The 26,302-nt window shown below is 35.0% G+C and overlaps 3 protein-coding genes and 1 long non-coding RNA gene across 4 annotated transcripts; 2 read left to right on the top strand and 2 right to left on the bottom strand.

Moving 5' to 3' along the window:
• The first annotated feature begins 952 nt into the window (after positions 1-952).
• On the top strand, positions 953-3,886 carry LOC130727396 (uncharacterized). The gene is made up of 3 exons (XM_057578514.1): positions 953-1,833; positions 1,950-2,181; positions 3,486-3,886. The coding sequence occupies exons 1-3, from the start codon at positions 1,691-1,693 to the stop codon at positions 3,780-3,782; spliced, it is 672 nt and encodes a 223-aa protein (XP_057434497.1). The 5' UTR covers positions 953-1,690; the 3' UTR covers positions 3,783-3,886.
• A 1,425-nt stretch (positions 3,887-5,311) lies between these two features.
• LOC130727398 (uncharacterized) lies at positions 5,312-7,695 on the top strand. The gene is made up of 2 exons (XR_009015260.1): positions 5,312-7,401; positions 7,532-7,695. It is a non-coding gene; the product is annotated as an uncharacterized LOC130727398 (long non-coding RNA).
• Positions 7,696-8,460: 765 nt separating this feature from the next.
• Positions 8,461-10,200, bottom strand: LOC130727397 (uncharacterized). Its single transcript, XM_057578515.1, has 4 exons — positions 10,046-10,200; positions 9,173-9,593; positions 8,866-8,963; positions 8,461-8,766 (listed from the first exon to the last, which is right to left on the bottom strand). Exons 2-3 carry the CDS (start codon positions 9,586-9,588, stop codon positions 8,870-8,872), a joined length of 510 nt encoding a protein of 169 aa, XP_057434498.1. The 5' UTR covers positions 9,589-9,593; positions 10,046-10,200; the 3' UTR covers positions 8,461-8,766; positions 8,866-8,869.
• Positions 10,201-18,735: 8,535 nt separating this feature from the next.
• On the bottom strand, positions 18,736-25,129 carry LOC130727399 (uncharacterized). Its single transcript, XM_057578516.1, has 10 exons — positions 24,113-25,129; positions 23,388-23,470; positions 23,054-23,168; positions 22,011-22,047; positions 21,665-21,734; positions 21,387-21,491; positions 20,423-20,573; positions 20,208-20,290; positions 19,203-19,296; positions 18,736-19,116 (listed from the first exon to the last, which is right to left on the bottom strand). Exons 2-10 carry the CDS (start codon positions 23,416-23,418, stop codon positions 19,026-19,028), a joined length of 777 nt encoding a protein of 258 aa, XP_057434499.1. The 5' UTR covers positions 23,419-23,470; positions 24,113-25,129; the 3' UTR covers positions 18,736-19,025.
• Between the last annotated feature and the right edge of the window lie 1,173 nt (positions 25,130-26,302).

The raw sequence follows: 26,302 nt of genomic DNA on the forward strand, positions 1-26,302 counted from the left end.
TCAAATGATGAAAATTATGTCATTCCCGGGAATGTTTTATGCCCGGACATCCAATTTCCAACCTTATAACAAACATGGAAATATGATTCCCTACCTTCACATTCCCGGGAATGTATTTCTCAACCTTGTACCAAACACTAAGACAGTTCAATTTTTGTCATATATATTTAGAGAAATGTTGAGATTAGTCATCATTGGAAGGCTTGTCTCGGGCGACGTCTAATTTCATGTAAGAGCTGATGTGACACGCTTATGTGTGTTAATGAATGATATGTAACTTTTTGTTTGTGTTTTAACATTTTCCACATGTGTGATGAACTAATCAACTACCTAGAAAATATGATTTCTCCATACTTTATCACTCATTTAGTTTAATGGATGATCTACACTTGACTACACAACATTTTTTGCATCTCCAAACATGTATAAAATCTATCAAATATTGGTTGTAATATAGGGTGAGCCTCTTCCAAAGGCTTGCAAGTATTGAACTACTACACAACAAGTCTCTAAAATAAAGAGTATTGTATATTAGTAGTAATGCATGCTTGCTTACAGAGGAATGACCTTGGATGATATCTCTCATCGAGAGCTTGTTGAAGTCGTCTCATCTTTCAAGACCTGATTTCAACCTTTGCTTGTGTAGCTAGTATTTTTCTTGTTTCCACTAAGTTATTTGTTTTTATGCTCATAATAAGTTGGGCTTTTGTTGGATTTTATGACTTGTATTTTGGCTCACATAAGGCTTTTAGGATTGGGCTTTCACCTTCAAGTCCAATGGGTAGACGACGAGAAAGAATATAGTAAGAGTGTTGGGTACGTTAGGTTAGGTTTGAGTCACTTGGGCTTGGCCCATAGCTCTTTTATGTCATGGCTCTCTTTACCTATATAAGGGGGAAAACCTTCGTTTTTTCCCAAACATTTGATCATAATTCAAGTTGTGAGTTGTTGAGCTTAGAATCTCCTACAAATTCTCTTAGAAAATTCTCTTGAGAATTATCAAAGATGCACCCATCTTAGTGGCGGCTCTTCACTTTTGACTTATCAAAACTCTTTCCCATGAGTGTTTGTGACGCCTTCCTACACCTTCATCTGCTTGTCTTCCACAAATTTCACCTTGTTCTTGAAGATTCAAGTTGTTGGATCCTGCTTTTAGTTGAAGATTCACTGAGAAAGAGCATAGATCTACATCAAGCAGCACCCTCAACCTCAGATTTGGCCAATACTCTCGCTTTACAGGCTGTATACCAAGTGATACAAGTGAAGTATGTTAGTTGATTCAAGGATCATGTTAGTGAATCAGTTCATTACTAACGTAGAAATGTTAAAACACTAAAACAAAAAATAACATAAGATTCATTCAACACATAAGCGTATCATGTCAGCTCTCTAACTTGCCCCTAAACAATGCCACATGAGACAAGTCTTCCGTGAAGAATAGTCCTAGCATTTTCCTACAGAAGGCAAAAACAAGTTTCAATTAAGGACGAATATTGAGCCGCTTACATTTATACGGACTAAAATGATGATTAACCCTTTAGTTAAGTATGGTATTTTTATTTCTGCATTAAAGTAATAAAAAATAGATTGAAAAAGAATACAAACAAAAATATACAGTTGTGAAATGGTTACTGGGAAGAGGTAGCAACAGCAGGATCGTCGAGAAGCATCGGATCTTCCCTCCCTCTCCATGGCGACGACCTCCAAGACCACGGTTTCCAAGACCACGGTATCACCTTCTTCTTCATCATCGAAGAGTTGGACGAAGAATGTTTCATCAATTGCAGCTCGCATCTACTTCCTCCTCATCCTCTTCCAGATCCCTCTTTTCAGGTACTCTCATCGATTGTAAACTCGTTCTATCAATTTTCGTTTTCTTCTACTTCAGATTGGTGTTAGATGTGGAATTTAGGTTTGAAATTGTGGTTTGGTTTGGTTTGCTTGTACAGGGTGACTTGCAGATCTGGTGTGTGTACAAATCCTTTACATGTAACATCGTCACAGTTGATTGCGAGTGAGATCTTCCCTGTTCCTGTTGTCAAGGGCCTTCTGTACCCTGGTGCTGTTGTGCATGGCCTCATCCACAATATGAGTGTTCCAAGTTGGGGAAATTTGTTGGAGTCGTATAACTTGACCGCTGTCAAGAATGCTTCTGCAGTCACTGATCTTCAACGATTGGAGGTTTGATAATTTGATCTGAATCATGCACCTTCTGTTTTTTCACCATTGATGTCTCTTATATTAGCATGTTTGGTTTCAGTTTCACAGTGAAATGGTTTAGAATTAATTCTATATAAAAGCTACCAGTGTGCATGATTGGAAATTTTTCTACAATTGATTTTGAAGCCAAAATCAGTTTCGGGGAAAAGCTACTTAAAAGAAGCTCATCTAAACATGCAGTAATCAGTTTCACACACTCCGATGCACATTTCATCTTAAGCTATAGTAATTGTTAGATTATGCATAGTAAATGACCGTTTTTACGTGATTCCGAATGACCTGTTAGCTTATGAGTAACAATAATGCCTCTTGGTACGAAAACGTAAGTTGCGAATAGTTTTCAAAGTAAAATGATTGGTTAGTAGTTCCTTAATTATAGGCAATTGAATGTGTTTTCTGTCAAATAGAAATATGTTTTGAAAACAAACTCTCATTCTTATCATTCGTTGAATTTTGTCCCGTAACAAATAGCATCACTCTATGAGTAAATGCATTATGGATTTTGTGCAAATTGATAAACCAATGGTTCACTATAGTGTGTTTGGATTCTCTGATAAGGAAAACTTTAAGACGGTTTATTGAGTGTGTGTTTGTTTGAGTGGTGGCACAAAAGAGAATGCACTTCCCAATCAATGGTTGTGATGACTTATTTTACCCTATAATGTGAGTCTCTCACTTTAGATGAGCCAAATTCACACTTCTATCCCAGAGCTACGATAGATTTGATTTTGGAACCTAATTTGGTTTGTAAAAGCTAAACCAAACACTAGGAAAAGCTATGTTGTGTATCTTCAAGATTGACACGCGAGTATGTGGTTATGCAAACACACTTTTATATTGGCTTAAAGTTGAGACTTGAGATCCGCTTCTTTTCCTGTGCTAAGAGGTTTTTTTCTCATTTTTTGGAGTTATCTGCTCTTATCTGAGTTAAGCCTTTCAGTTCCATTGCACAGATCTTTTCTAATTCGAGCCTTAGTCGTGTCAAGGATTTTGTGTGGAATATTTACTTGAAATGGTCGGTGTCTATGCCAAGTTTAACAACTAGACAATTGAATACTGGAGATTTCTCATGAGGAAGGAAAAAAAGCCACGGACTAATGAGAATACTCTTCTGACAAATTAAAAGAGACATTAATTCCTTTAAGTCACATATATTTTGTGCTACATAATTATTCTTGCCTATTCTGCTCAATTAATGTCATTGTAGCACATGATACAGTTTCTGTTGATACTTCTCATCTAAATACACAACAATTTTTAACCAGGTTCTTGCGGGAAGCTACTTCGCAGTGGCAGGAGCACTTGTTGGTATTCTAAAACCCGGGAGAATGAGCATGTTCGGGTCACTTCTGATAATTTGGGGACTGGTCAAAGAAGGCATTCTAGGAAAGCCTGCAAATACTGATCCTTCAAAAGCTGTCTATGTCTACCCGACAATGGTGCTCGCCTTAATATGTGCCTTCTCATCTGTAAAATACGATGTGAAGAAGGCTGTGAGACCAGCCCCAATCCGGTCCACTGCTAAACCTCTTAAGAGCTCATCCAAGTCTAAGCTCAAATGAGTGATTCACATGTTGACTAGTTCAGATTGTAAGCGTTTCTCCCAATTTCATTTTGAACATATAGTTCAGTTTTTTCCAGAGTTATTACCATTTAATTTTTCAAATGTGTTTGTTGATGTTTGAGCTTGTTAATCTGTTGAAAGAAATGACTGCTTAGCAAACTTTTTTAAAAAATAACAGATATTATCATTTCATGCCACTAATGAAAAGATAAAAAGATCATTCAATCCTGTTATATTAGAATAAGAAACTGATGAAGTGTTTTTTTAGTCTTAATTATAAATTATAAATAGTTTTATTGTGTTATGTAGATGGGCACACATGTAAAAGAAAAAAGAGAGATAGAGAAATAGAGTACTATCTGTTGAAAGATATAGAAGTTTTCTTAAGCTCTTGACCCGAGGTTAGTCTAATAGAGGACCCAACTAAACAAGATGATAAGATTAAAGATAGCTTCATAAACAGATAAGATCATATAGTAAGGACATGTTTGTATTTACTCTCCTTGTTTAGAGAGTAAAAACATCTTTTTTCAGTTAGCCACTAACATGATCTACAACTTGGAATTATTCAGGAAAAAATCAAAATGTATTTGAAGAGATATATGTAAGCATTTAATAAAGACATGACTACCCAAAATCCTAATCATAGCATATGGTTAAACATGTTACATTTTGATAAAATTAGAAGAAACACATGATCTGAGACTGAAATAGTAGTCATAATAACCGTTACAAAGATAGTCTACACATGATTCAGAGCATAATATAAGCAAATTTTAAAGATAGTTCATAAGTCATAGCAAATATCAGGTTCGCAAGATTCTTCCATCATTTCCATCTCAAAGTCTAGTATGAGAAGCAATTCATGTTGTTATATGATAACAACAATCATTAAACACGTTAAGTACTCCTTTTTTTTCTTTTTTTGAGCATAACGTACTCCCTCAAGTCACGTTAAGGATCTTTAGGCTTTTTTTGTCAAGTGTATATTTAGGCAGGCTTAGCGTGTTACCACTTCTTTTTGGGCTGTATAGTAGCCCTTTTGTAGTGATCATTGGGCCTTTAAACCTTCGACCAAAATAAGATTTCACAGAAAATTATATGTTGATGATGACAAAAATAAAATTCATGTTTGTATCAAAAAAAAAGAAAAAGAGAGAATATTTTATGCTGACTTATTGTCTAGCTCGAAATAGAGATGTTTTTCTAATCAAATTGATTAGAAAAACTCAATAATCCAAATCAAATCAATAGAATTGGTTCAAGTTGATTTAACCAATTGATTCATTTCATTTTTAACTTGAATTAAACAAATTGCACACAAGTTTTTCATTTTTTAATCTGAATCAACCTGATCATCTCAGCTGATTTTTTTTTTGGTATATGCTTTTAAACTTTAATATTTATTTTTTAACTTTATTAAAATCATTTGACCTTGTCATCTAAAGTGCCCACTATGTTTAATTATATTTACTAACCACTTTTATTATTATATTTTATGTGAAAACATTATGAGTTACATAAAGTTATAATTATAAAATTAATTGAAATTAAGACTAATGTCTGAAAAAGCCTTTCCATAAAATAGTGAAGAGCTCTCAACTCTCACTATCGTTATCTTATCAACATCTACTTTAAACCCTACTTTCCCACTTCATCTCCTACATACATTTCAAGATATGGGCAAGTAAATTTTCTTTCTCTTTGCCGATAAAAAGATTGTGTGCAACTTTGGGCGAGATAGTGTGTTTTACCTGTAAACTAAAGCTAAAACCATTTATTTCGAAGGAGGGAAAAGGAAACCTTTAAACATGTTGCTTGGGTTAAAAAGAAAGGAAAAGAGAAACATAAAGCTTTTGAAAAGAGAAACATATATCTCAATTTTTTCGTGCATTGAATTGGATAGAAAGTCCTCTTGTCTTTGGCTCTTTGCTAACCTTGACTACCACAGTGTATTAATGGTTTCAACCCTAGCTGGTTTAGTTTTGATGGTATCTCTGGGACCCAACTGACATTACAAATCCTCATGATTAAAGATGTTTTTGTTATGCTCTCATGAGCAAGGGTCTTTGTAGGCCTTGGATTTTTTAGATCAGCCCCAATACATATACAATTAAATAATGACATATCACTCTCACGTTAATCGTTTTTTTACTGTCACAAAGTAATAAATAAAAATGAATGTAACTTTTCCTCTTTGTTACTGAAAAAAACCGCCACAAAAGTGGATGTCAAAATGGTATACAACTACTATTTGGTTGTACATGTATCTTTTTCATTTTTAGATTTATTGACATGAATTACCAACAAGCTCACACACACACTCATCACACACAAAAAGCAACTAACTATAAAGAGCATTTGCATGCACACCACTTAAATAATAAGAAATAAAACCCTTAAATATTGCAGGCTTTGAAATAAAAATAAATTATAAAAATGCTCAATTAAATCTTCTCCTTTATAAACTACATTGAATGAATTTTTTGTGAGAACCAATAGTATTCATCAACAGATAGCCAGAGACTAATCCATTTTAAGGTGTAGAAGTTATGAGTGCATGCAGTCCCACACCAAATAATGATGGGGAATATACAATGTACTGAAAATGGCTCAAACCTCATCAATTGCTAGTTAGAACTCCAAAGCACATGATTGAGCAAGGAGGAGGTACTTCACTAAAGCACATGATTGAACAAAGCATATGAAGTAACATAAAGCTTAGACTAAAGTGAATTTAAAGAATCTTGTTAAAAGCTATATAATGGAGTGTAGTAGCAGACACTAATTAAACTGAGGCTACTTTTTTGCCAATGAATGTTGCTGTTAAACGTAACCAGGAGGTCAATGAGGATTGAGGAAACCCATGAAATGTATCATAAGCTCGTAAAGTTTTGGAATCCTATGTCAATTAATACTTAAAAAATTATTGATAAGCCTGACTTTGATTAAGCAAAGTGATTGAACCTTCTCCATTTGATATTGTTTATAGTTAACAATACAGATAAGCATTTCTGGTTCCTCCAATCAAAGTTCCTATATGCCTTTCTCTAAGTGTCTTAAAATTGAATCCTTTTTCACAGGGCAAAAGAAACTTTGAAGTTATTTCTGATGGATCTGTTAGGCAATTAGATCAATAACTTGTATTTGTATTTTGAATAAGATGATTAAAAACAATTAACATTTGTTGTGTTAACATGCATGTTCAATATATGCCATGGTTACTCTCATCCTTTTGCTGCTTCATCAATTGTAAGGCAATATTAGTAAGAGAATCGAAGGGACTGAGTACTCTCCCGAAATACTTGGATTAAAGACAGGATTGTAACCAATGTGCTAAATTGAGTATGTTTCTGATCATTTCGAATTTCTCCTGACCCTGAGGCAAAACTTGATTTCTAGGTGAAACCGGTGACATCACAGGGTTTGAATACACCATCAGAGATGTCCCTAGACCAGCCGTAAGTTCAAATGTCATTCCATATGGAGGATTTTGAATAATCTTTGATTCCATTTCAGGCTGTGATAAACTTGACACTACTTGGCTCTTCACATTGCAGCCAATATACTCTTTCATGAGCAGACAAAGCATATTGAGATAGATTGTCATATTATTGGTGAAAATCTAAACACTAGTCTTCTAATTATCTAATATATATATATACACACACGAAGAAAATACTTTCTCCTGCCACTTTTCAAGCAATTTACTCCAAGCTGGGAATGTCTAACATCCAATTTTCTCAGCATGCAGGGGTGGGGGTTCTTAGGTGACATGACATACATACAGAACTTGGCTAGTTAGGTATAGTTGGCAATTCTGTAACACTTATGGTTGTAGAAGCAGATAGTATAGAACAATATATATATTTGTACATATATATACAGTTCATAATACCCTTTGCTGATCATATACATACTGATTCTCTCTCAGTGTGTCTGTTTCATTTGTTAATAAGGTCTCTAAACTGCTTTAATTTGTGAACTTTGTTATGATAATTTACCCCGAATTAAGTGGTCCTTATATTAAAGAAATGCTTTGCGGATAATAGGGGCTATACTGACTATTTGCCAGTTACCACTGTGTCATGAATCATTAGAGCATCTCCAATGAAGTCCTTATTTTGAGATCTTAAAATAAGATCCGGATCTTATTAGATCCCACCATTGGAGCTATCATACATGGCATGAGATCTTAGCAAAAGCTAAGATCCGTGCTTTAGCTCAGGTACTCTCAAATGTGGAATCTTAAATAAAATAATATTTTTTTCTCTCTCCTCCAATACAATAATCAAAGTGAAAAATAAGGAGGGAAATAAATAATATAAATATATTGGGTATTGTGGGCCCGGCCAAAAGTAAAATAAGATCTCAACCACTAGAGTGAAATGTGCATAGAGACCTTATGAGTGTCTTAAATTCTATGTGGCAATCTGGGCCCACAAAAAATGAGTAAAGTCCCAAAATAAGTTCCTACCATTGGAGACGCTCTTATATATTCCTTGGACCACGTCTCCACTGTAATTCTATAAAGTTATATGTATATGTGTAGCTTTGAGAGTGAAAGAGAGAAAGACAGTGAATGCAGAATCTTTTTCTGAACATATCTCGCGGGGAGTACTAGATAAAGAACACCTTTGCACGAAATCATATATAGTGATGAGGCTCAAAACACATACTTAACAGTACTACTGATCATTAAATTAATGTTGATACTTGAAAAAAGTTACTACATGGGGTACGTAGCTAGCTGCTGAGCTATCAAGAGCCAGAAACACTCACTCAGTGCCAACAAACTCAAAATCATAATTCACCTAAAGCTTCCTAACTGGAAAAAACAAGGAAATTAAATAAGCAAAATTAAATATCCTCCGCATGAGATGATGAAGAAAGTAGCATATCGGTAGACCAAAAACGGGTAACTGTCTCTAGGAAGAGTATAGTGATAGCCTCTCAATTCTCTGCTTAGACCGCGCGCAAACCTGAGAATGAAAAAAGACGTATATGTTTGGAAATTTTTCTACAACTTATTCTGAAATTTAAAATTGACTTTGGTGAAAGAGAAACTAATGCAAACATACTACGTCAATATGGAGACCTGCCGCCATTAGAGTCTCTTGGTGCACTGCATCGGTAGCACTCCATTCTATTAGCAAAGTTATGCTCGTTGCACCCAGACCTGCACATTTTAGTCAGACACCCCCTTCCCCATTACTGTTTTATTTACCAACAATCACTTAAAACAAGACTTTCTCTGCTGTGAACCAAGAAAAATCTGATTCATAAGTTAAAAGAGTTTCTCTGCAAGATGGAAATTGAGAGTGGAGCGAACCAATTAACTTGTCATAATTTTAAATATCTCAAAGTCATAAATGGTGAAGAACTTACCTGGAGCATATCCAATCACCGGATTTCCAGCCGGGGCGAGCGGAGGTGCCGCCAAAGCTGCCACCACCACCACCGTAGGATCTCATCATGTCATATCCACCAGAAGAGGAGTCCTCCTTGGGTGCACCGCACTTGAAGCAGCCAGAGCGGCTAGCAAAGTTGTGAGCTCCACAGTTTCCCACATTGCAGTACCAGTCACCAGGGCGGACATCAGGGCCAGTGGTGAAGCCAAAAGAGGAGGAGCCGCCTCTGCCACCGCCAAAGCCGCCACTGTAGTCACCTCCTCCACTGCCAAAGGCGCCACCGTAGTCACCTCCTGCTCCAGCTCTTGGCTCCCCACATCGTTGGCACGATTCTCTTCTTTGGAAGTTGAGGTGGCTGCATGTCCTGCAGTTCCAATCTCCTGGTCGGCTCATTTTCCCTTCACAGGTTCCAAAATGTATAGTAGGATTGATTAGTAGTACTACATTTTATTTTCTATGCAATAATGATGATATATATTAGTACATGGAAAATTTACTGCATGTTTGAAAATTTACATTAAACTCAACTCATGTATAGCCTATAATCGCATAAACTAGGTAGAAGCTTGTTTTCCTCGTAACTAACAGCAGAAGCTACTCAGAGAAACTTGTTTACATAATCAGATATGCATCTATAACACATTTGGATCAGCATTTTTTTTCCACAATGTAAGCATAAGCTAATCCCATAAGATTTGTCTCCGGAATTCATTCTAACTTTAGAATTGGTTGTAAAAGAATTTCAAAACACATGTTATTATTTGATATATGAGATAAAAAAATGTGTGCATGGGAAGTCAATGAGAAAGAATGAATCAATAGATTAAGGGAAAGAATGATGTATATTCACCTCTTGAGTTTGGGGGCTGAAAATTGATGGTATACACAGTTAAGTAGAACTAGTTTAGTGTGTTGCGATTGTGGTGAAGAGGTTGGGGTGGTTTATATACTGCCAATGAAGGCCTCGAAAATCTCACAGATGGAAGTAACTAGTTAGCCAGAGTCTAACCAGTGCGCCAGGTAGGGTAAGGGGTTGTTCTTTTTGGGTTCCTTCAACCCATGACAGTGTGATATCATCAAAAACTATATTTGGATAAAGGGTAAAAGGAATTTTTAAAGTGTCACTCCTTGCAAACCATGTTTATATATAATTAATTGATAATTAAATAAATTAATGGTATGCCAGTTTTTGGCTGTGGCAATTACACATTCCACTAATTAGTACTATCACATTTGATTTTATATGTAAGGCACTAGTAGAAAATGTGGGATTTAGAGCGGTTGAAAAGCGCCAATTATATATAACCACGACTAACATTTGAACTTCACGCGGTTGCTTAACCGATGTTAAATTCTGGAGGTTTGTTTAACTTATTGGCAGTTCTCACCGCCAGGACTACGCATAAATTATTTTGTTCTCTCCTTTCATTTGCGCTTAATGTTCTTAGAATATTTAAAAGATTCTCGTCGTTTTCATCCTATCTCTTAATATACAATCACCTAAGAATCATTCCTCATTTTCATTTAACCCCAAGTCACCGGTGAAAATGGTGTTGCACGTTGTAAGCCTTCTTCTTATTTAACCCCAGGGCTCTAAAGAAACTTTATATGCTTGCAATTAGAGGTGCACACAAGTCTGCTTGAATCTCCTGGCCATTTTAGAATCCAAACAAAACCAAAGAGGTCGAGTTGGTTAATATCGGATTTGATAATTTTTTTCTTCGAATCTGAACCCAACCAATCAATAATTGGTCGGACCGGGTGTTTGGGTTATGATACCAAAAATACTAGAAAAATAAAAACGAGAAAAGGGTTAACAAATTTCTCAAATGGCCTCTTTCTCCAGAACCTTCTATGGTTGAAATTTCACAGCATGCTGAGATGTGCTGGAAAAGGTCATAAGAGTATGAAGAAGATATGGCTTTGGTGTTGGTCTAAGAAATCTCATATATGGACTAGGACAGGAATGTGATGGGCTAACGATCGATGCAGGAATAAGTTAATGATGGTAGCGACATCACCTTCGTTGATGACAATTGCAGCAAGTTAACTATTGTAGAAGGTTTGATGTCGATCATCCTTGAATATCTTTGAATCTTGGCCATAACAACAACGAGGTGATTCTTAGTAGAAGGAACATATGCTAGTTGCAACAAAGAACATAAGAAGAAGTAGGGTAAGGATGATGCAAGGAAGATAGGGTAGTTCTTCGTCAAAGATCTTGCTTTCGCTAAGGCATTCACTGTGGATGTGGTGTTTCAAACAATGAGTGACCAAAGTTCTTGCTATGGCATTCCTAGGGTTTCTTGCTCCAACAATGCAATGTTTTGAACGAAGCGAGGAGGCGATCATCGCAGTGATGTCCATAGAAGAGGTGTGGCCGCAACAGATGATGGTGGGAGAAGATCACAATTGAAAGGAAAGGGTTGGAGGAAATGATGGATGTGTGATGAGGGTGTAAGGGTTTTTGCCTTTCTGGTGTAGGAAGAGAATGAAAGTTAAGAATTAGGGTTATTAAGTTAGTGGTCTGATTTTGGGTTGGTTTGAGTTTGAGTTCAAACTTTTGGAACTTGAGACCCAAATCATATACCTATCGGATCATAGAAAAACACATAGAACCAACCCACGAATCTGAAAACTAGAAATTTGGTGTTTTGATTGAATCGAGTCGACCTGGATGATCAGTTAGCCCAATCCATGTGCACCCCACCCCCCGCCCCTACTTGCAATTTTTCTAATCATGTATGTGAAAAGTAAAATTGATAATAGGAAACTTTGTATAGCTTAATTTAGGCTTTATAGACCCTAGATGAGAAAAATTAGGTGGACAAGTTAAAATGTCTTATCTGTAAATTAATTTTAGCGGATAAGAATCATATTGTAAATATGGAAATGATTTCTATATATATGTCCTCTAGCGACAATCGAGCAATACACGTGAATTGTAGATGTTTTGACCGCCACAATTTACAAAGTATCTAAAAGAACATTTTTTTGGTCGTGTGTTTATTTTACGAGGGTTTTAAAACCTCCACACTTTTTTTCTTAACAACTCTCTGGCCGTTTATGAACGTTTCTCACACGGCCACAAAATTACGTGTTCAGGGGTTTCAAAACTCTAATATTGTTTTTTACTCTTTGTGTTTAGTAACGGGGTCATAAACAGCTTTTAAATGCGTATATTGAAAGTATATATGTTGGAAGCAATCGAATGTCTAATTATCAAAACTCTAGTAAATATCACTTACTTAATAAAAATGCAGTTCATCATCAATTTTTAACATGGTCTTGTACCCTTGAATCTCCCCTAAATTAATTTGATCAACTTTGTCAAGCTGAGCATTTTTGTCCCCACATAAAGCAAATTAGCTTGGATTGTAACCTCTAATTAAACACCACAATGGCCATGCCCTTTTAAATGATAGCAGAAGACCTTTTTGACTGTGGATATGTCTTATTTGGACCCTCATTATTCATAGTGAAGTGGCGGGGAAAGAATCACATTAACCTTAAGACCACCACATACATGGCCTCCAAATGCATCTTTTTAATTGTTGACTCTCTTTTTTAGTATGTTATTGATCAATGAGAGAATTGGATAAGAAGAACCGAAATTTCTTTGTTTATTACCAGACAAAGTGAACATTCCTCACACAAAAACCTTAAGATCAGAGATTGTTGACCCCAGTTCCTAGTGTGTCATGTCTCACTTTCAAAAAATTATATGGGTCTTTGGCTCTTTGCAATATGGTAAAAATTGGTGCTGCTTTTCAATTTTGAATATTCCGCTTTTGTACTTGCAACTAATTTCTTTTGGGCGTAAGTCAAAATTATAATATCACATATTATGACATAATTTTTTTTCTAAAGTATTTCATAATTTATAGTTATGAGACCAAACTTTTGAAACTTTGATATTACGTTAAGTGAGTAAATCTTTGCCAACAAATATTATTCCATAATCCACACGCACCACCCAAAAATTAAAAAACTCAACTATTTACCCGTTGTACTAGACCTAATTGGGTATTACATAACCTTATTGTGTGATATTCTTTTCCAATATTATATGCATACGGTCACATCTGGTCAATTAACTACCCCTCTACCAACCTAATTAAATGAATTTTAGGTGTGTGTACCCATTGCTTGACGTATAAAGCCATTAAACATAAGGAAGATTGGGGGTAAACACACACACACATATATATATATATATATGTGTGTGCACGCGCTTAAATATGTACTATTTTGGTTCATGAAATTGTAAAGAGAATTAAGTCGGGTCCTAGTAAACTTTTTGCATTAAATTGGGTTTCTAATTTTTTTTTAATCTAATTGGGTCCAAATTGTGTCTAGGTCTGATGTGACTTATTTTTAATCTCACTCAGCTTTTCCACATGACTTTTTTTTAATATAATTAATTCCAGATGTTTTGATTAATTTTAAATCAAGCCTAAGCCCTAATTAATCATCTCAACCCCAATTAAGTCCCAATTTGAACCCTAGAGTGAAAGATCGATAGAATACAGACGATGAGAGAGAGATCGACGAAGAAGGCAATGGGCAGTAGAGGAAGAGAGAGCATGGATCCAAAATAGTAATTCATGTTTGGATTGAGTGACTTGAAACCCAACATTTGTGACATATGGATAGCACTCGTGTTTTGTAATGAGTTTTAAAAGGTAATTCTGATTATCTTAAACCATTACAAATTTCACATATGAGAACATATGTGAAATTTGTGGTTGCTTGAGAATACCATAATTAGTTAGGTTTCATGTTCTAGAACTCTTTCAACACTTAGAATTTTATGTCAATCATATATAGAATATGAAGAAGACATGTGTTTTCGTATGTAGGTGAGATAAGATTTTGAGCTGTGAACTCACATATCACTAGTGATATTATAATATGATGAAAATTAATATTTGCCATATCATCTCTAGGTGAAAAAAGTTTAGATCAATAGATGATGATCGAAATTCTCATATATGAAAACTTACTCTACATTCTAAAGTAAGTTCACTCATTTCAAAGAAGTTAAATTTATCTTGATCGTATCTACAGTAAATGAGATACTTATCAACCCTCTCACGCTCTTACACCACATCATAATATATGAGACCTGATAATTATACTTATAAGTTAGCTTAAGATGTGAGAATTATATTTTCATGTATGAGATTTTTTTATTATACAATCTCTAATCAATATTGTAGGACTTCTTAATTGATAGAAGATATTATCACTCGTGCATGTCAGAGGGTGAAGATGTAAAGGGTGAAATTGTGTATAGGTCCAAGACGTAAGCGAAGTTAAAGTAAAGTAAAAGTTGCATGGCCATTACTCCAATGAACGTTCAAATTAATAATTGCTCTACGATGCCATTTAGTGAAAGAGAAACCATTGATTCCCATTGATGACTAAACTTAACATTGATTGGAATGGAAGGAATAGTTCAAAAATCAAAGAATGGTGGAGTTTCGATAAAGATAGTTGAAGTTGATGATGATGGAAGAGAAGTCTTCGAGGTTCAAATTTTGACCATATATCTTTTCTTTTTCTCTTTTTTTTCATCTTCGTTACACTGGATATGGCTTTTTCGCTGTCATGTTCTTTTCCTTCTCACCTTTTTTTCCTTCTCTCTATCTCTGTGAGAAAGAAAGAGAGGATTTAGAAAGCTATATGGGAATATTAACAGAGAGGGAAAAGAAAGCACATAGCTAGCAATAAAACTTAAAAAACTAATAGCTAGAAATCACCCACCATTTTATTGGGGAATGGTAAAGAAGGCTGCAGCAAGCTGTGAAAGCAAAAAGAAAGGGGAAGGAGAGTACTGATTCGATTCTCTCATTGGGAAATGCTTCCATGCATCACCATTTCACCAAGCCCATGGATGCCTAACGTATATATATACCCTCTGCTTTATCTTTCTATCTACTCTTATCTTACTAATCAAATTAAAATAAATTTTCAGTGCTAACTTAGTATGGCACATCTGGTAACAGGTTCCGAGCTTAACTCTCACATTTCATAGATTGAGGGTTTAAATTTCCCGTGTTTAGTAATATCTCAGTTGATAAGGTAACTCTCCTTAGAAAGATCTTCTGGGAGTTGAGACTCTTATCTATGAGTGAGTTTATACTACGCCCTACCGGTAATCCAAATGTGTTTTCTCTCCACACTACCATTTTTTCAACCAAAAAAAAGTTTCATTCACAATCAAAAATCACTAAAACTACATAACTTAGCAGTATAAAGAGATGAGAGAGAAATGTGAAATATATTGTGCTCCCACAATATCAAATAGTGTGAAGAATAATTAATGAAGTACATAAGAGCAACTCCAACGCTGGTTTCTAAATCAAGCTGGAGTTGCTAAGAAACGTTTCTTATTTTGTGGCTGCATTGGAGTTTGCCTACTTAGCAGTTTTGGTTTCTTAGCAACAGTGGAACTCTGCTTTTTGTTTTCTTAGCATTAAAAACTTATATTTTCTCTCACTTGCTTCAACTGAATTCAGAGGGAAAGGCAACAGAATGAAAGAAAATGGAAGATGAACAGAACAACAAAATAGCATTTTTATTAGAAAAAAAATTCAAACTTTACAATAAAAATTCAAACTTTACACTCTGCATATTGATATTTACATCAAACAATTCCATCTTGAGCATGCTGTCCGATCCGGTTGAAAGGGAGAGAATCTGGAAGGTAGAGGAGAGGGATTCAGTGAGGTGCAAAAATTAAACGAAGATCCAGGTGCTTCGATACCTCAGAACCTTGCATGTATCAAATATCTCAGATCCAGGTGCTTGTTCACTCTGATTTGGTGAAAATTTGTGCTTCAGGACGTTGGGGGAGGGCTCGGTCCAGATTGTGACTTTTGGAGGGGTTGGTGCCGGTAGGGGGTTTTATGGTTGCTAACCGGGAAGGAGAGGTGAGGAAGAAGAAGAATAAGGGAAGAAGAAGAGCAGAAAAAGAAGAAAAACAGAGGAAGAAATCGAAATAGAGGAAGCAAAAGGAAGAGGAAGGGAGAATGAGAGGGAGGAGACGAATAGAGGAAGAGAGGAAGAAGAAGAAGTTCAGAAGGAAGACATGAAAAGAAGATGGAAGAAAGAAGAGAGCGTGAGAGCAGAGGAAGTGGGGAATGGAGGCTAGGGTTTCATCACCAGGTTGGGGGATTTGGTTTTATAAGGGGTGACCGGTTCATCCGGTCATCCACCCGTTGGGACCAGTTCCAGACCTGTTGGATCCGGTCCTTAAATTTGATTGTGAGGGATTAAGAGTTTACAATTATGTCCTTAAATTGAGCATTAAATGGGTTTGCTAACAAATTTGTAGTTCAGTAGTAAAATATTTTGTTGAGATCGTGATTAGGGGAAATTCCTCTGGTACAAGCAAAAAGTTCTTGGGTCAAATACAGGAGTGACATGTACCAGTAAGAAAATTACACTTGGATTATTTATTAATAATATTGTAGACTTCTTGAAACTCTGAATCAACCCTTTAAGTTTATTGTAATTATAAACTAACCCCATGTACCTTCTTTCACCTTCTTTACATTTTTCCTCTGGTTTTAGGGTTCTATCTCTTCTTCCAAATTCACCTCAGCTTCTGGGTTCGTTCTGTTCTTCGGTTTTTTGAATTGATCACAATATGTTGCTGAATCTGCATCAATCGTGGATTGGTGCCGAACAACGTTAAACTTATAAGATATTTATTTATTTCATTGCTTCTTATGTACGTGTTTTCGCAAGTGTGGAGATTTCCTCTCCTAATTAATTACCATCAGATATGATGAGTATGTGATAAGACAAAAAGAGGATAAAGTTGGTGAAAATTGGATGAAGAGTGATGCATGTGTGAGTAAATCACAACCCTTTATTAATATATGAATTCTCATAGGCTGACATAGACAATCATGCTACATACTTTTAACATGTCGGTTTTTAATCGTCACAAACGTTTGTCACAGTTAAAATACTCTCCTAAATGTTATTTCAGAAATATGTCGCTTAAAGTTTGTATGTAAAATTAATAGTATATATGATTAATTTTCCGATATAGAAAAAAATTGTATGCATGATTTCCATTTCCAACATACTCAACAAATTCAAAATTGCAAATTAATGGCTTTCCGAATTGTTAAATTTGTTATCAAGTCTTATCATTTAAATAAAAGTTTCTTTGCTTTTAAAAGAAAAAAGAAAGGCCGGCTTTACTAAATTAACCTTCTTATATATATCACCAAGTTAACCACATGGAGTAACTTATATATAAAATAAACAACCCGTTTTCATTTATTAAAAGTCTAATTTCCGGAATTGTGATATCATGTAAAGCAGTTAAGAAATTAGTTTTCTTGTGTTATATAGTTTTTTTTCATATATTAATTATTAACTGTTTCAGAATTTGTCTGCTTAGTAACACACATAACCAAATGCAATAAATGTATGTATACATGTCTTACTGACAATTTGTTTTTTATGGTTGCATGCACGTGAGTTAGTAGAAAGACGTGAGTGACGCCATCAGAAATGATAAAAGTTTTCTCTTTTCTTTTACTTTTTAGACCTCCAATATCTTTTATAATATGCTGAGAGTCCCCAAATGTCCATCTTCTTTGATTTTACACGGTTTTCTACCCAAATCACTGAAATATCTTTAGTGGCCAAGCTCCAGATAATACTCTCAATTCTCAAATGTTGTAAAAACTACCCAAATCTTTCCATCTTGATTTTTATGCTAAAGAAAATGAGTGTTTCAGTATTCATGTAGAAGCTAATAGAGGAGTTTCTGAAAATTCATTGCCCTAATTTTCATGTGCTTTAAAGTTTCTATTATTTTTAATCTCTGACTAATTTCACCATATAAAAGTTGTTTTTCTTATTTCAAAAAAGATTGAGGCTGGAAGCTCCAGGTGCAAATGTGAGGGATGTCAGTAGTAAACAGATAAAATTAAACCAATTAAATTGCAATAATTGGCTAACAAAAAACTCTTTGAACAAGAATATGTATATCTCTGCAAACAATTGATTTGGAAAGTCATTTGTTCGGAGAGACAACTATTTTGAGTGAGTTGACACCTCATGGTTAAAAATAAAGAAAACTAATTGGAATTTTAACAAGGAAAACGAATTCCCAATTAAAATATGTTTCTTGGACTGAAACATATTTTGGAATTTCAGGTCACCTTACAACCTAAGATACTTTGGGCCCAAAAAAGGACAATGGGCTGAAAAACCATGGCATTGTTACACAGGCTGTGTCACCTGCAACATCGTCTTTGCAATGTTCTAACTTCTAAGTAGATCAAAATCACTATAAGTAAACTTTGTGTAAAATATACTTAGACTTTTATTTTAGTTTCTCATTTTCAATATAGCTAATTATTTAACTTAAAATTCCATTTATCACTTTTCTGTTTTCTTTTTCTCAATACAACTAACTACCAACATGTTTGGCTTGAGGTTCAAACCATTCAAGTTAAACAATTCTCGCCTGGCTTATGAAAATTTGATTTGAAGACAGGATAGGAATATGGAAAGCAACATAATTAAACAAAATTTGCTGGAGGTAGAGGAACTTATCCATGTCCTCAAACCACACAGCATTCCAAAATCCAGAGCAATAACTTGGAGGAAGAAACAAAAAGGTTTATTTAGTACCATGAGAACACAACAAGATAGAGAATGAAGCTGCTATATAAGTATACATATAACCATTACCATTATACCCCACACCAACTATCTACTCTATAGCGCCTCTTTTTCATTGCCTAAAAGTATGCTTCTTCTATATTTGTGACCATTCTGCTTTTATTACTTCTCTAGTTCAATCTGAACCCCTCAAGTCCCAATTGTCCAGTTAGCCACCTGCAAACTTCATCAGTTTCTTCAGGGATTGTATAGTGACCCAACCTGCACAGCAACATCATTCATTAGACTAAAGTCATTCACAAATATGATAACATTTGCATAATTGCATAACAAACAAAGTTGAATACCCATTGTAGCTCCTAAATGTAAGATTCTGGAATCCAGCTAAGCTTAAGGTCCTTGCAGAATTCTCTCCGTGTTCATATGCAACCACATCATCACCTACAAGAACATTTCAAGACATATAGCACAATGATCAGGTATTGTTCCCAATCCCTACTTCATGATAAATACCAACCATGGAGTTTGAGCTACAACAGATAAGGCAAGCAAAGGTTATTGTTGTCATTAACCAACTATCCCAAAAGTTTAACCGGTTGGGTGAAGACTCGCGAATGGTTTTATATTATATTTCTAACATGTCCTCTCACGCAATAGCACATTAGGCTTGAAGCGTGGACAATGCACATGTCAACCTACCTTGTACTAAAACTCAGCTTTTAATTAGAATAATGGGGGCAACAAAGATCGGACACGAGACCACTTGGTTGTCGAGATTTTGATGTCATGACATGAACCAACTATTCCAAAAGCTTTAGTTGATGGGTGAAAAGATACATAAATTGATACAAAGTTATGTTTAAAGAAGGGAGTAAACTTATATTACAAGTTCTAGTCATTCACAGAAACCAGAAAGTGTTGAAAAGCCATAGCAAATGAAGATTTTGACATCTCATTAAAAGAATACGTTAATATAGACCGTAATTGCAACACATGATAAATTATTAAAAACTAACATAATTCCATCCATGTGAAAATTGTTCAACACTCCAAAGCATTTCTTTTTACCTTTGTGCACAGAAACTGTTATTATTATCAAGCACAAATATTATTACAGATCTAAAGATTATTGACCTGTGAAAGTATTAAGAAGTTATGTTAATATCAAAAAACTTAAGCAGTGTGCAGATATCTCTTGGAAGGGATTCAGAGTGAGGAACAGAGTAACAGACTGTTCCGGACAAATGAACCACTCATTGTTTTATATCCTAAATATTAGAAAAGGAAAAGATTCCCAACAATAACCATTTAAATGTTAAGCTATAATGAAAAATGATAGAATTTAGGAATACCTATTCCATGACAGAGAAATAAGGGCATTGAGGCTGCACGCCTTATGCCATCACGGGATCCTTCAATCCGGCTTTTCAAGGTCCTGCACTAATTTGCAGCTTCTGAGTGTTTTATATAATGCATAGCTTAAAGACAAGGAAGAAATTATTGCTGGATGTGCCTTATTCTTAGTGTATTTATCTATTCACTCATTTACAAATGGTAGAAACCAAACCTTGAACAAGGAAGCCAGCCACTTAAAGAAACAACTGCACATAAGTTGATAGGGTAAATGTTTCCATTCCCATAGTGCCCCAAAACATGGCATGTTGCTGAGTGAAGTGCAGTAGCAGCACCCATGCTGAAGCCTCCAATACCAAGTTTGACTGCAAGGTGAACAGTAACATTTAAGTCAATTTACAAGCTATTTAGATTTAATATTAAGGGTTCCATGTCAACTTCAGTCACTTTATTAAATAATAAGGTTATTTCCTTATTTCAAAGCCTCATATAGGCTTTTTTGACTGGTAAGCATGCACTTCTTTCTTCCCATACCAACATATCAAATATTGTTGCATCTAAGTAACAAATAAAGTAAAAAGAGAATACTTTCCTGCTGCTATATATAAGCAACATCTTCTTGCAGTGGTTATTGTTCTACTGACAAGGAAACAGTGAAAAAATAGCATAAGCTGTTTTTCTCATGAAAAATGCTCTCTCTCTCTTTTCCCCAAACAAACATACATGTAATTATACAGTATTGACAGCAATAACACTTGCTATGCAACTTTATCATAGAGTGAATCTCTATGGAACAATAATATTGAATTATGGAGTCTCTGAAATAATGTAGAAAGCATTAACTTGTTGAATACTTCAACAATCTCAATCATGTTGACAATATCATTGGACAGACCCCAATGCTGGAAAACTCTTTGCTTTCACTCTACATTACCAAGGGCAAAAGCTCAATTCATGTACCCTGCCATATATGGAAGTTTGCGAAAACTTACAATTAAAAACTAGCAGCTGCTTATAGAGAGATTTATTCTATATTTGTGGTGTTAGCAACTGCTATCACAGTTTCAATTACCGCACTTTTATTATAGACTTGGCTAATATAGTTAACCACATCTTTAACCAAGAAAAGTATGTTAGATCACATCAATGAGTTTCTTAAGGGATAATCGAAAACCTACTATTTGGAGGCTCTGTTGATAAAAGATTGGCAACGTGTGCTGCAGAAGCATCTAAACCCTCCAAATCATTTAGAGCATCAGCTGAAATCTCCTCAACATTAAACCCTGTAGAGATGCATCAATCAAATTAGACTGTTCTTTGGCAGTTAAAATGGAGCAGGCATTATAGTCTTACACTGATTATACAGTAAATAAAAAATTGTACTCAAAGGAAAATGGTGAAAGGCAATGGTGTTTTAAAGTGAACAATGTTGAGTGTTAAAAGCATTAAATCTTACAAGCAGTGCAAGAAAATCCACCGTATAAGGCTAGAGGCCGAGTAGGAGCAGTTGGGCAAATCCATTTAATCTGCAACATCAAATTCAACAAAACAAGTGCAATCTGCTTAACAAGGGCGCATCCTTTTGAAATATTGTAATTAGCATACAAATGTAACTGCAGATGTGTTGTATGCAGGCTTGTTAATAGCGCGCTATAGCGGCGCAATAGCAGTATTTGCGCTATTTGCCGCTATAGCGCCGCAATAGCGCTCGAAATAGCTTTTTTTGGCTTGCCGCTACACTACGCTATCCGCCATTAACAACCCTGGTTGTATGCCAATGTCAAGTATATGCTTATTCTTACATTTGGAAGAGGAAGAGTGTCCAAGAGTTGGGACCAGCTGCAAAACAAAATAAAGTCCATTTTAAATTTTAATACACCATAGGCTAATCTTGGACTCATCAACCAAATAAACAAAAAGACTAAAGTAGAAAAATGTCAAAACTATTCATAGGCTTAGAGCTCGGCCACTAAAGATGATATTTGAAACTATTATGAAGCTTCTTCAAGGAAAGGCACATCAATAGTATATCCCCCCTACTTAATTTTGGGACCACAATAAATACTAATAAATAGCTTAAATTGCATTATAAATATATGCACTAATCAACCTAATTTCAAAATTATGAAAGCCAAGACTTTTTACTTGCACAGGGACTATAGGTGTCCTTTTCTGAGTTTTGGGAATAAAATAGCTAGTGAAGAAGAGGTCCCCTTTCTATTATTTAGCTTATATAAATTTCAGAGCCAATCCTTGATTAAAATAAAATGATTATTAATAATACTCTTTTGGTTGAAAGTAACAAATCAACATGTAAGAAGTTTCCAAAAAGGATATGGAGCTTAAGAGTTTGTTTAATAGACAAACTTCACCAGAAGAGGACAAGATATTGACATTCCCTTACTCCCTTAAATTTATTAGAAGAAAACAAACCCACCCTTTCAAAAGACATATTCTGAAGCATAAGGAGAAGGTATCCACTAAATTAACCAACTCCAAATTGTTGAGCCATGCACATTGACAAGGACAGTCACTGAGAAAATGCACGGATGTCTATTGTTGTGAGTATATTGAGTTTCAAACTATATAACCTTTAATTCCATTTGCCAACCAGCTCAAAAAGAGAAACAGAACTTTTCCCTGAAATAAATTCCAGATGCATTCTAATTCTAATGCAACTGCGTTAAATGCTTGGTAGAGAAATATTTGCCACCCATAGTGGTCCTACCCGACTCGAACAGGATTGACCACAGTGGAGGATAACTGTGGTTCAAATTGAAAGATTACCAAAAAGAAATAGAGAGTATTCATCTATAAACCAAGACTATTCATGTTAACAACATACCTAGAGCCATTATCACCAAGGCCATGTAACCAAACTATAGTTGCCTGGTGCTTCCCTTTAGGTCTAACCACATGAGTCCTTCCAAACTCCAATATCCTTCTAGCAGTTCCACTACCTGATGAAACATGACAGAATAAAGTTCATTTAAAAAAATGTCATAATCCTAGATGACTTAGGGCCCATTTAGATACAGGCTTATTGGAGCTTATCTACTAAAAATGCACTAAATAAGCTCCAATTAGTGTTCTTTGGTTTGCAATTTTGCGTCTAAACGAGTACTTAATTACTATACTGTGTACAGCAATGGAGAAGGCATTGGATCAAAAGAACTAACCAGAACTCATTGAGGAGTTGTGGTAGCTCATATTTTCAAACCAAACAGGCTCAGTTCACTACCACAATGTTAATGATGAGCTTCTGCAATGAAGAACACCAGCATTAGCAATCTCTATTTATAGCCAAATGGAAAGGTGGCCAATGAAAATAATAATAACATCAATGAATCTGATTCAGCTTCCCTACACATTACGCGGCTTCAAACCTTGAAAACTGACAGAAATTGAAAGGGCACTCAAATAAATAAACAAATAAACTTTTTCATGAAAACAAAAATGTAATCCCTTTATGAGAAAGAATTCACAATAAAAATGAGCCACACCAAAAATAGCAGAGAAGGAGCCAAGGTAAGTATTTTACTCTGCATTACAGAAACAGAATAAGATTGGAGAATATATGCTTGTGAAAATTGAGTATAGCTAGTAAAGCACTTCACCTAAGACAATAAGAAGAATATTTTGGCTGTCATAAAAAAAAACCTCTTTTTCTTATTTTGACATTTGCTATCTTCCATTTTCAAAAAGAAAACAGAATGAAGTTGACATTCACTCCTGGAATGATGTCATTCATACTCAGTGATGGGAACTTGCTGCTCTATTTTCCTTTTTATATAATATATATACTAGAATCTTACATGAAAAAGAAAATTGAAAAAGGTAAATATTGAAGGGTGAGGAAGAAATGGAAACAAAAAGTGAGTGAAGTTTTGTTCTTTGCACCAACCTTAAGCTGAACCAGGTGAGAAAAGTATATGGGCTTTTCCCTTTTCTTCTTGATTTGCCTTGTTGGTTCGTTCCCACGACTTTCCCTCTGCTCTTTTTGTTTTGTTATTCCTCTCTTCACACTTAGCAAGCACCCAAAACAGATGACAGCAGAACACAACAAAAACTACAAACCCCAGCACTCTTACATTTCAACCTTTTTTTGACCTTTGTACCCCTATTCATAATCTATCTCATGTAGTAATAAATTTGAAAATGCTTGTTTTTTTTAAGATAGGATAGTCACTTTTTTTTGTCATCATCGCTGTTCTCGATATCTATTTGGTAATTTTCTTTCTTCACTTCCATGATCTCACCGGTGGTGTCTTTTTCACTTTTTCTTTTTCCTCATGAACACCATCACCATGGTTGAGACATCACCACCACCATAGATCTCCACTTTCCTTCGTGAAAACTCAAAAAAAAAAAAACGTCCACTTTTACTTTCCTTAGCGCCTTAGAAGCATCTCTCTTCCTTTTCCTCTCGTCACTTTCACTTTTTCTTCCTCATGATCGCTTCCTTCTATCATTAGATCACGGTGGTTCATGGCGAAGATGCGGCAACTCTCTCCCCAAAGCATAAATTAAGTAGTGAATCATCTTCCTCTCGTGGCCAGGAGAGCGGTGGTGGTGTTCGTTTTCCTTAAAACTATACGAGATGGTCGCAAACTCCATTTACATGTTGGAGTTGCTCACCGGCAAATTTTCATATTTAAATGGAAGTGCGTCGTTTGTGGTTTCTTGGTCGCTCACCTCCTTCTAGGATCTGAATAACATCATCCATAAGAAGCTTCACCGAAAAAATGGAAGGAGAATGGTGTTCGTTGAGTCCTCCCTCCCTTCCACGGTGGTGGCCTTTGACTCGTTGGTGGTGGTGGTTCGTCCAACAATAAGGGAAATGAGATGAATTTTGTGAGGCTTGCAAAGTCTTCCTCGTGAAGAAAGGGAACAAGAGCATGGTGAGAGGATTTGGAGAGAGAAGTGATGAGAGAATTCAAAAAATGATATATTACATTTTTACATTTTTATCTTTGTTTCAATTCTAACCATTCTTTCTTTTTTTGGTTACATACGGAACAATTCTAACCATTCTGACGTCAAACAAAAATTTCAACCACTAATCTAAGAAGTATTCCTATATTCCAATATCTAAGACACATGTTAAAATATTATTAAACCATTTAAATTATGATTATTACCTAAAGTAAATTTGTACAAATGAAAATTTTTAGTCCAATTCACATTTGATTTTAGAGTTAATGTAGTCATCAAGTACTACAAGCCTAGCGTATTAGAACCATCGCATTAACTTCATATATTTCGATAATGTGCAGCAAATTTCATTCCAGTTTTTACTAATCTATATTACTGAGTTTTGAAAAGAAATTAGAATCTTAACTTATATAACTTTGTATACCTTTTTTATATAGTCAACTCTTGCGTACAATCAGTAAACAGAGAATCATCAAGTTGGTAGAGTAATACCAAAGAAATCCAAATTTATTTTGAGTGAGTCGCATAGAGCGTAAAGCAAGGAATATATGCTTGCCATCTTCACAATGCATCATTTTTTTAAACCCAATATCTTGGTCGTGTAATTAATATTATTAAAATATAATCACTGTCCTGGAACCCTCTGAAAGCTAATTATATTTTAAAATGCTGTGTGTCGGGCATCTCAAGAAATTTAAAATTAACTATATATTATCACGTTGATGTATTCTGTACGTATGCCATGACTACACAAGTTCAAACACTATTTTAAGGTTTCAGAAGATTGAAACTGCTGTGATAATGAATATTTTATATTAAACTAATTAAGCTTGCTTTTTTCAGTGTGCTTAGGTTGAAAAACTGTTCTAAATTGTTATCACGGGATGCTGCTGCTTTCCTGTAGAATATTGGGCATTTTAAAAATAGTCTAATGCAAAGTGTAAGAAATTAATCTCTTCTTTAAAATTAACAATAGTATTTGATGGAAATTAAATCATGGGAAATAAGATGATTAACTATCATTTGTTGTATTTTGTATTATAATTTTGGCAAATTCTGTTACCTTGAAATTTTTTGGAGTGGTGCCCACATAATTGAATAAATTAATATCATGTTATTCAAGATAAATACTACATCTTTAAATTTTACTTTACTTCTC

Source organism: Lotus japonicus, chromosome 1 (genome assembly GCF_012489685.1).
Source record: "Lotus japonicus ecotype B-129 chromosome 1, LjGifu_v1.2".
Lineage (NCBI taxonomy): Eukaryota > Viridiplantae > Streptophyta > Magnoliopsida > Fabales > Fabaceae > Lotus > Lotus japonicus.

Coding starts and splice junctions, on each gene's coding strand:
- LOC130727397 (XM_057578515.1), bottom strand. CDS start 9,588: ATGAGCCGACCAGGAGATTGGAACTGCAGGACATGCAGCCACCTCAAC. Junction 8,964..9,172: donor GGTGATTGGATATGCTCCAG/GTAAGTTCTTCA, acceptor TAAAATGTGCAG/GTCTGGGTGCAACGAGCATA.
- LOC130727399 (XM_057578516.1), bottom strand. CDS start 23,418: ATGAGCTACCACAACTCCTCAATGAGTTCTG. Junction 23,169..23,387: donor CAACTCCTCAATGAGTTCTG/GTTAGTTCTTTT, acceptor ATGTTTCATCAG/GTAGTGGAACTGCTAGAAGG. Junction 19,297..20,207: donor ATTTCTCTGTCATGGAATAG/GTATTCCTAAAT, acceptor ATGTTCTTGTAG/GTGATGATGTGGTTGCATAT.
- LOC130727396 (XM_057578514.1), top strand. CDS start 1,691: ATGGCGACGACCTCCAAGACCACGGTTTCCAAGACCACGGTATCACCT. Junction 1,834..1,949: donor TTCCAGATCCCTCTTTTCAG/GTACTCTCATCG, acceptor TTGCTTGTACAG/GGTGACTTGCAGATCTGGTG. Junction 2,182..3,485: donor CTGATCTTCAACGATTGGAG/GTTTGATAATTT, acceptor ATTTTTAACCAG/GTTCTTGCGGGAAGCTACTT.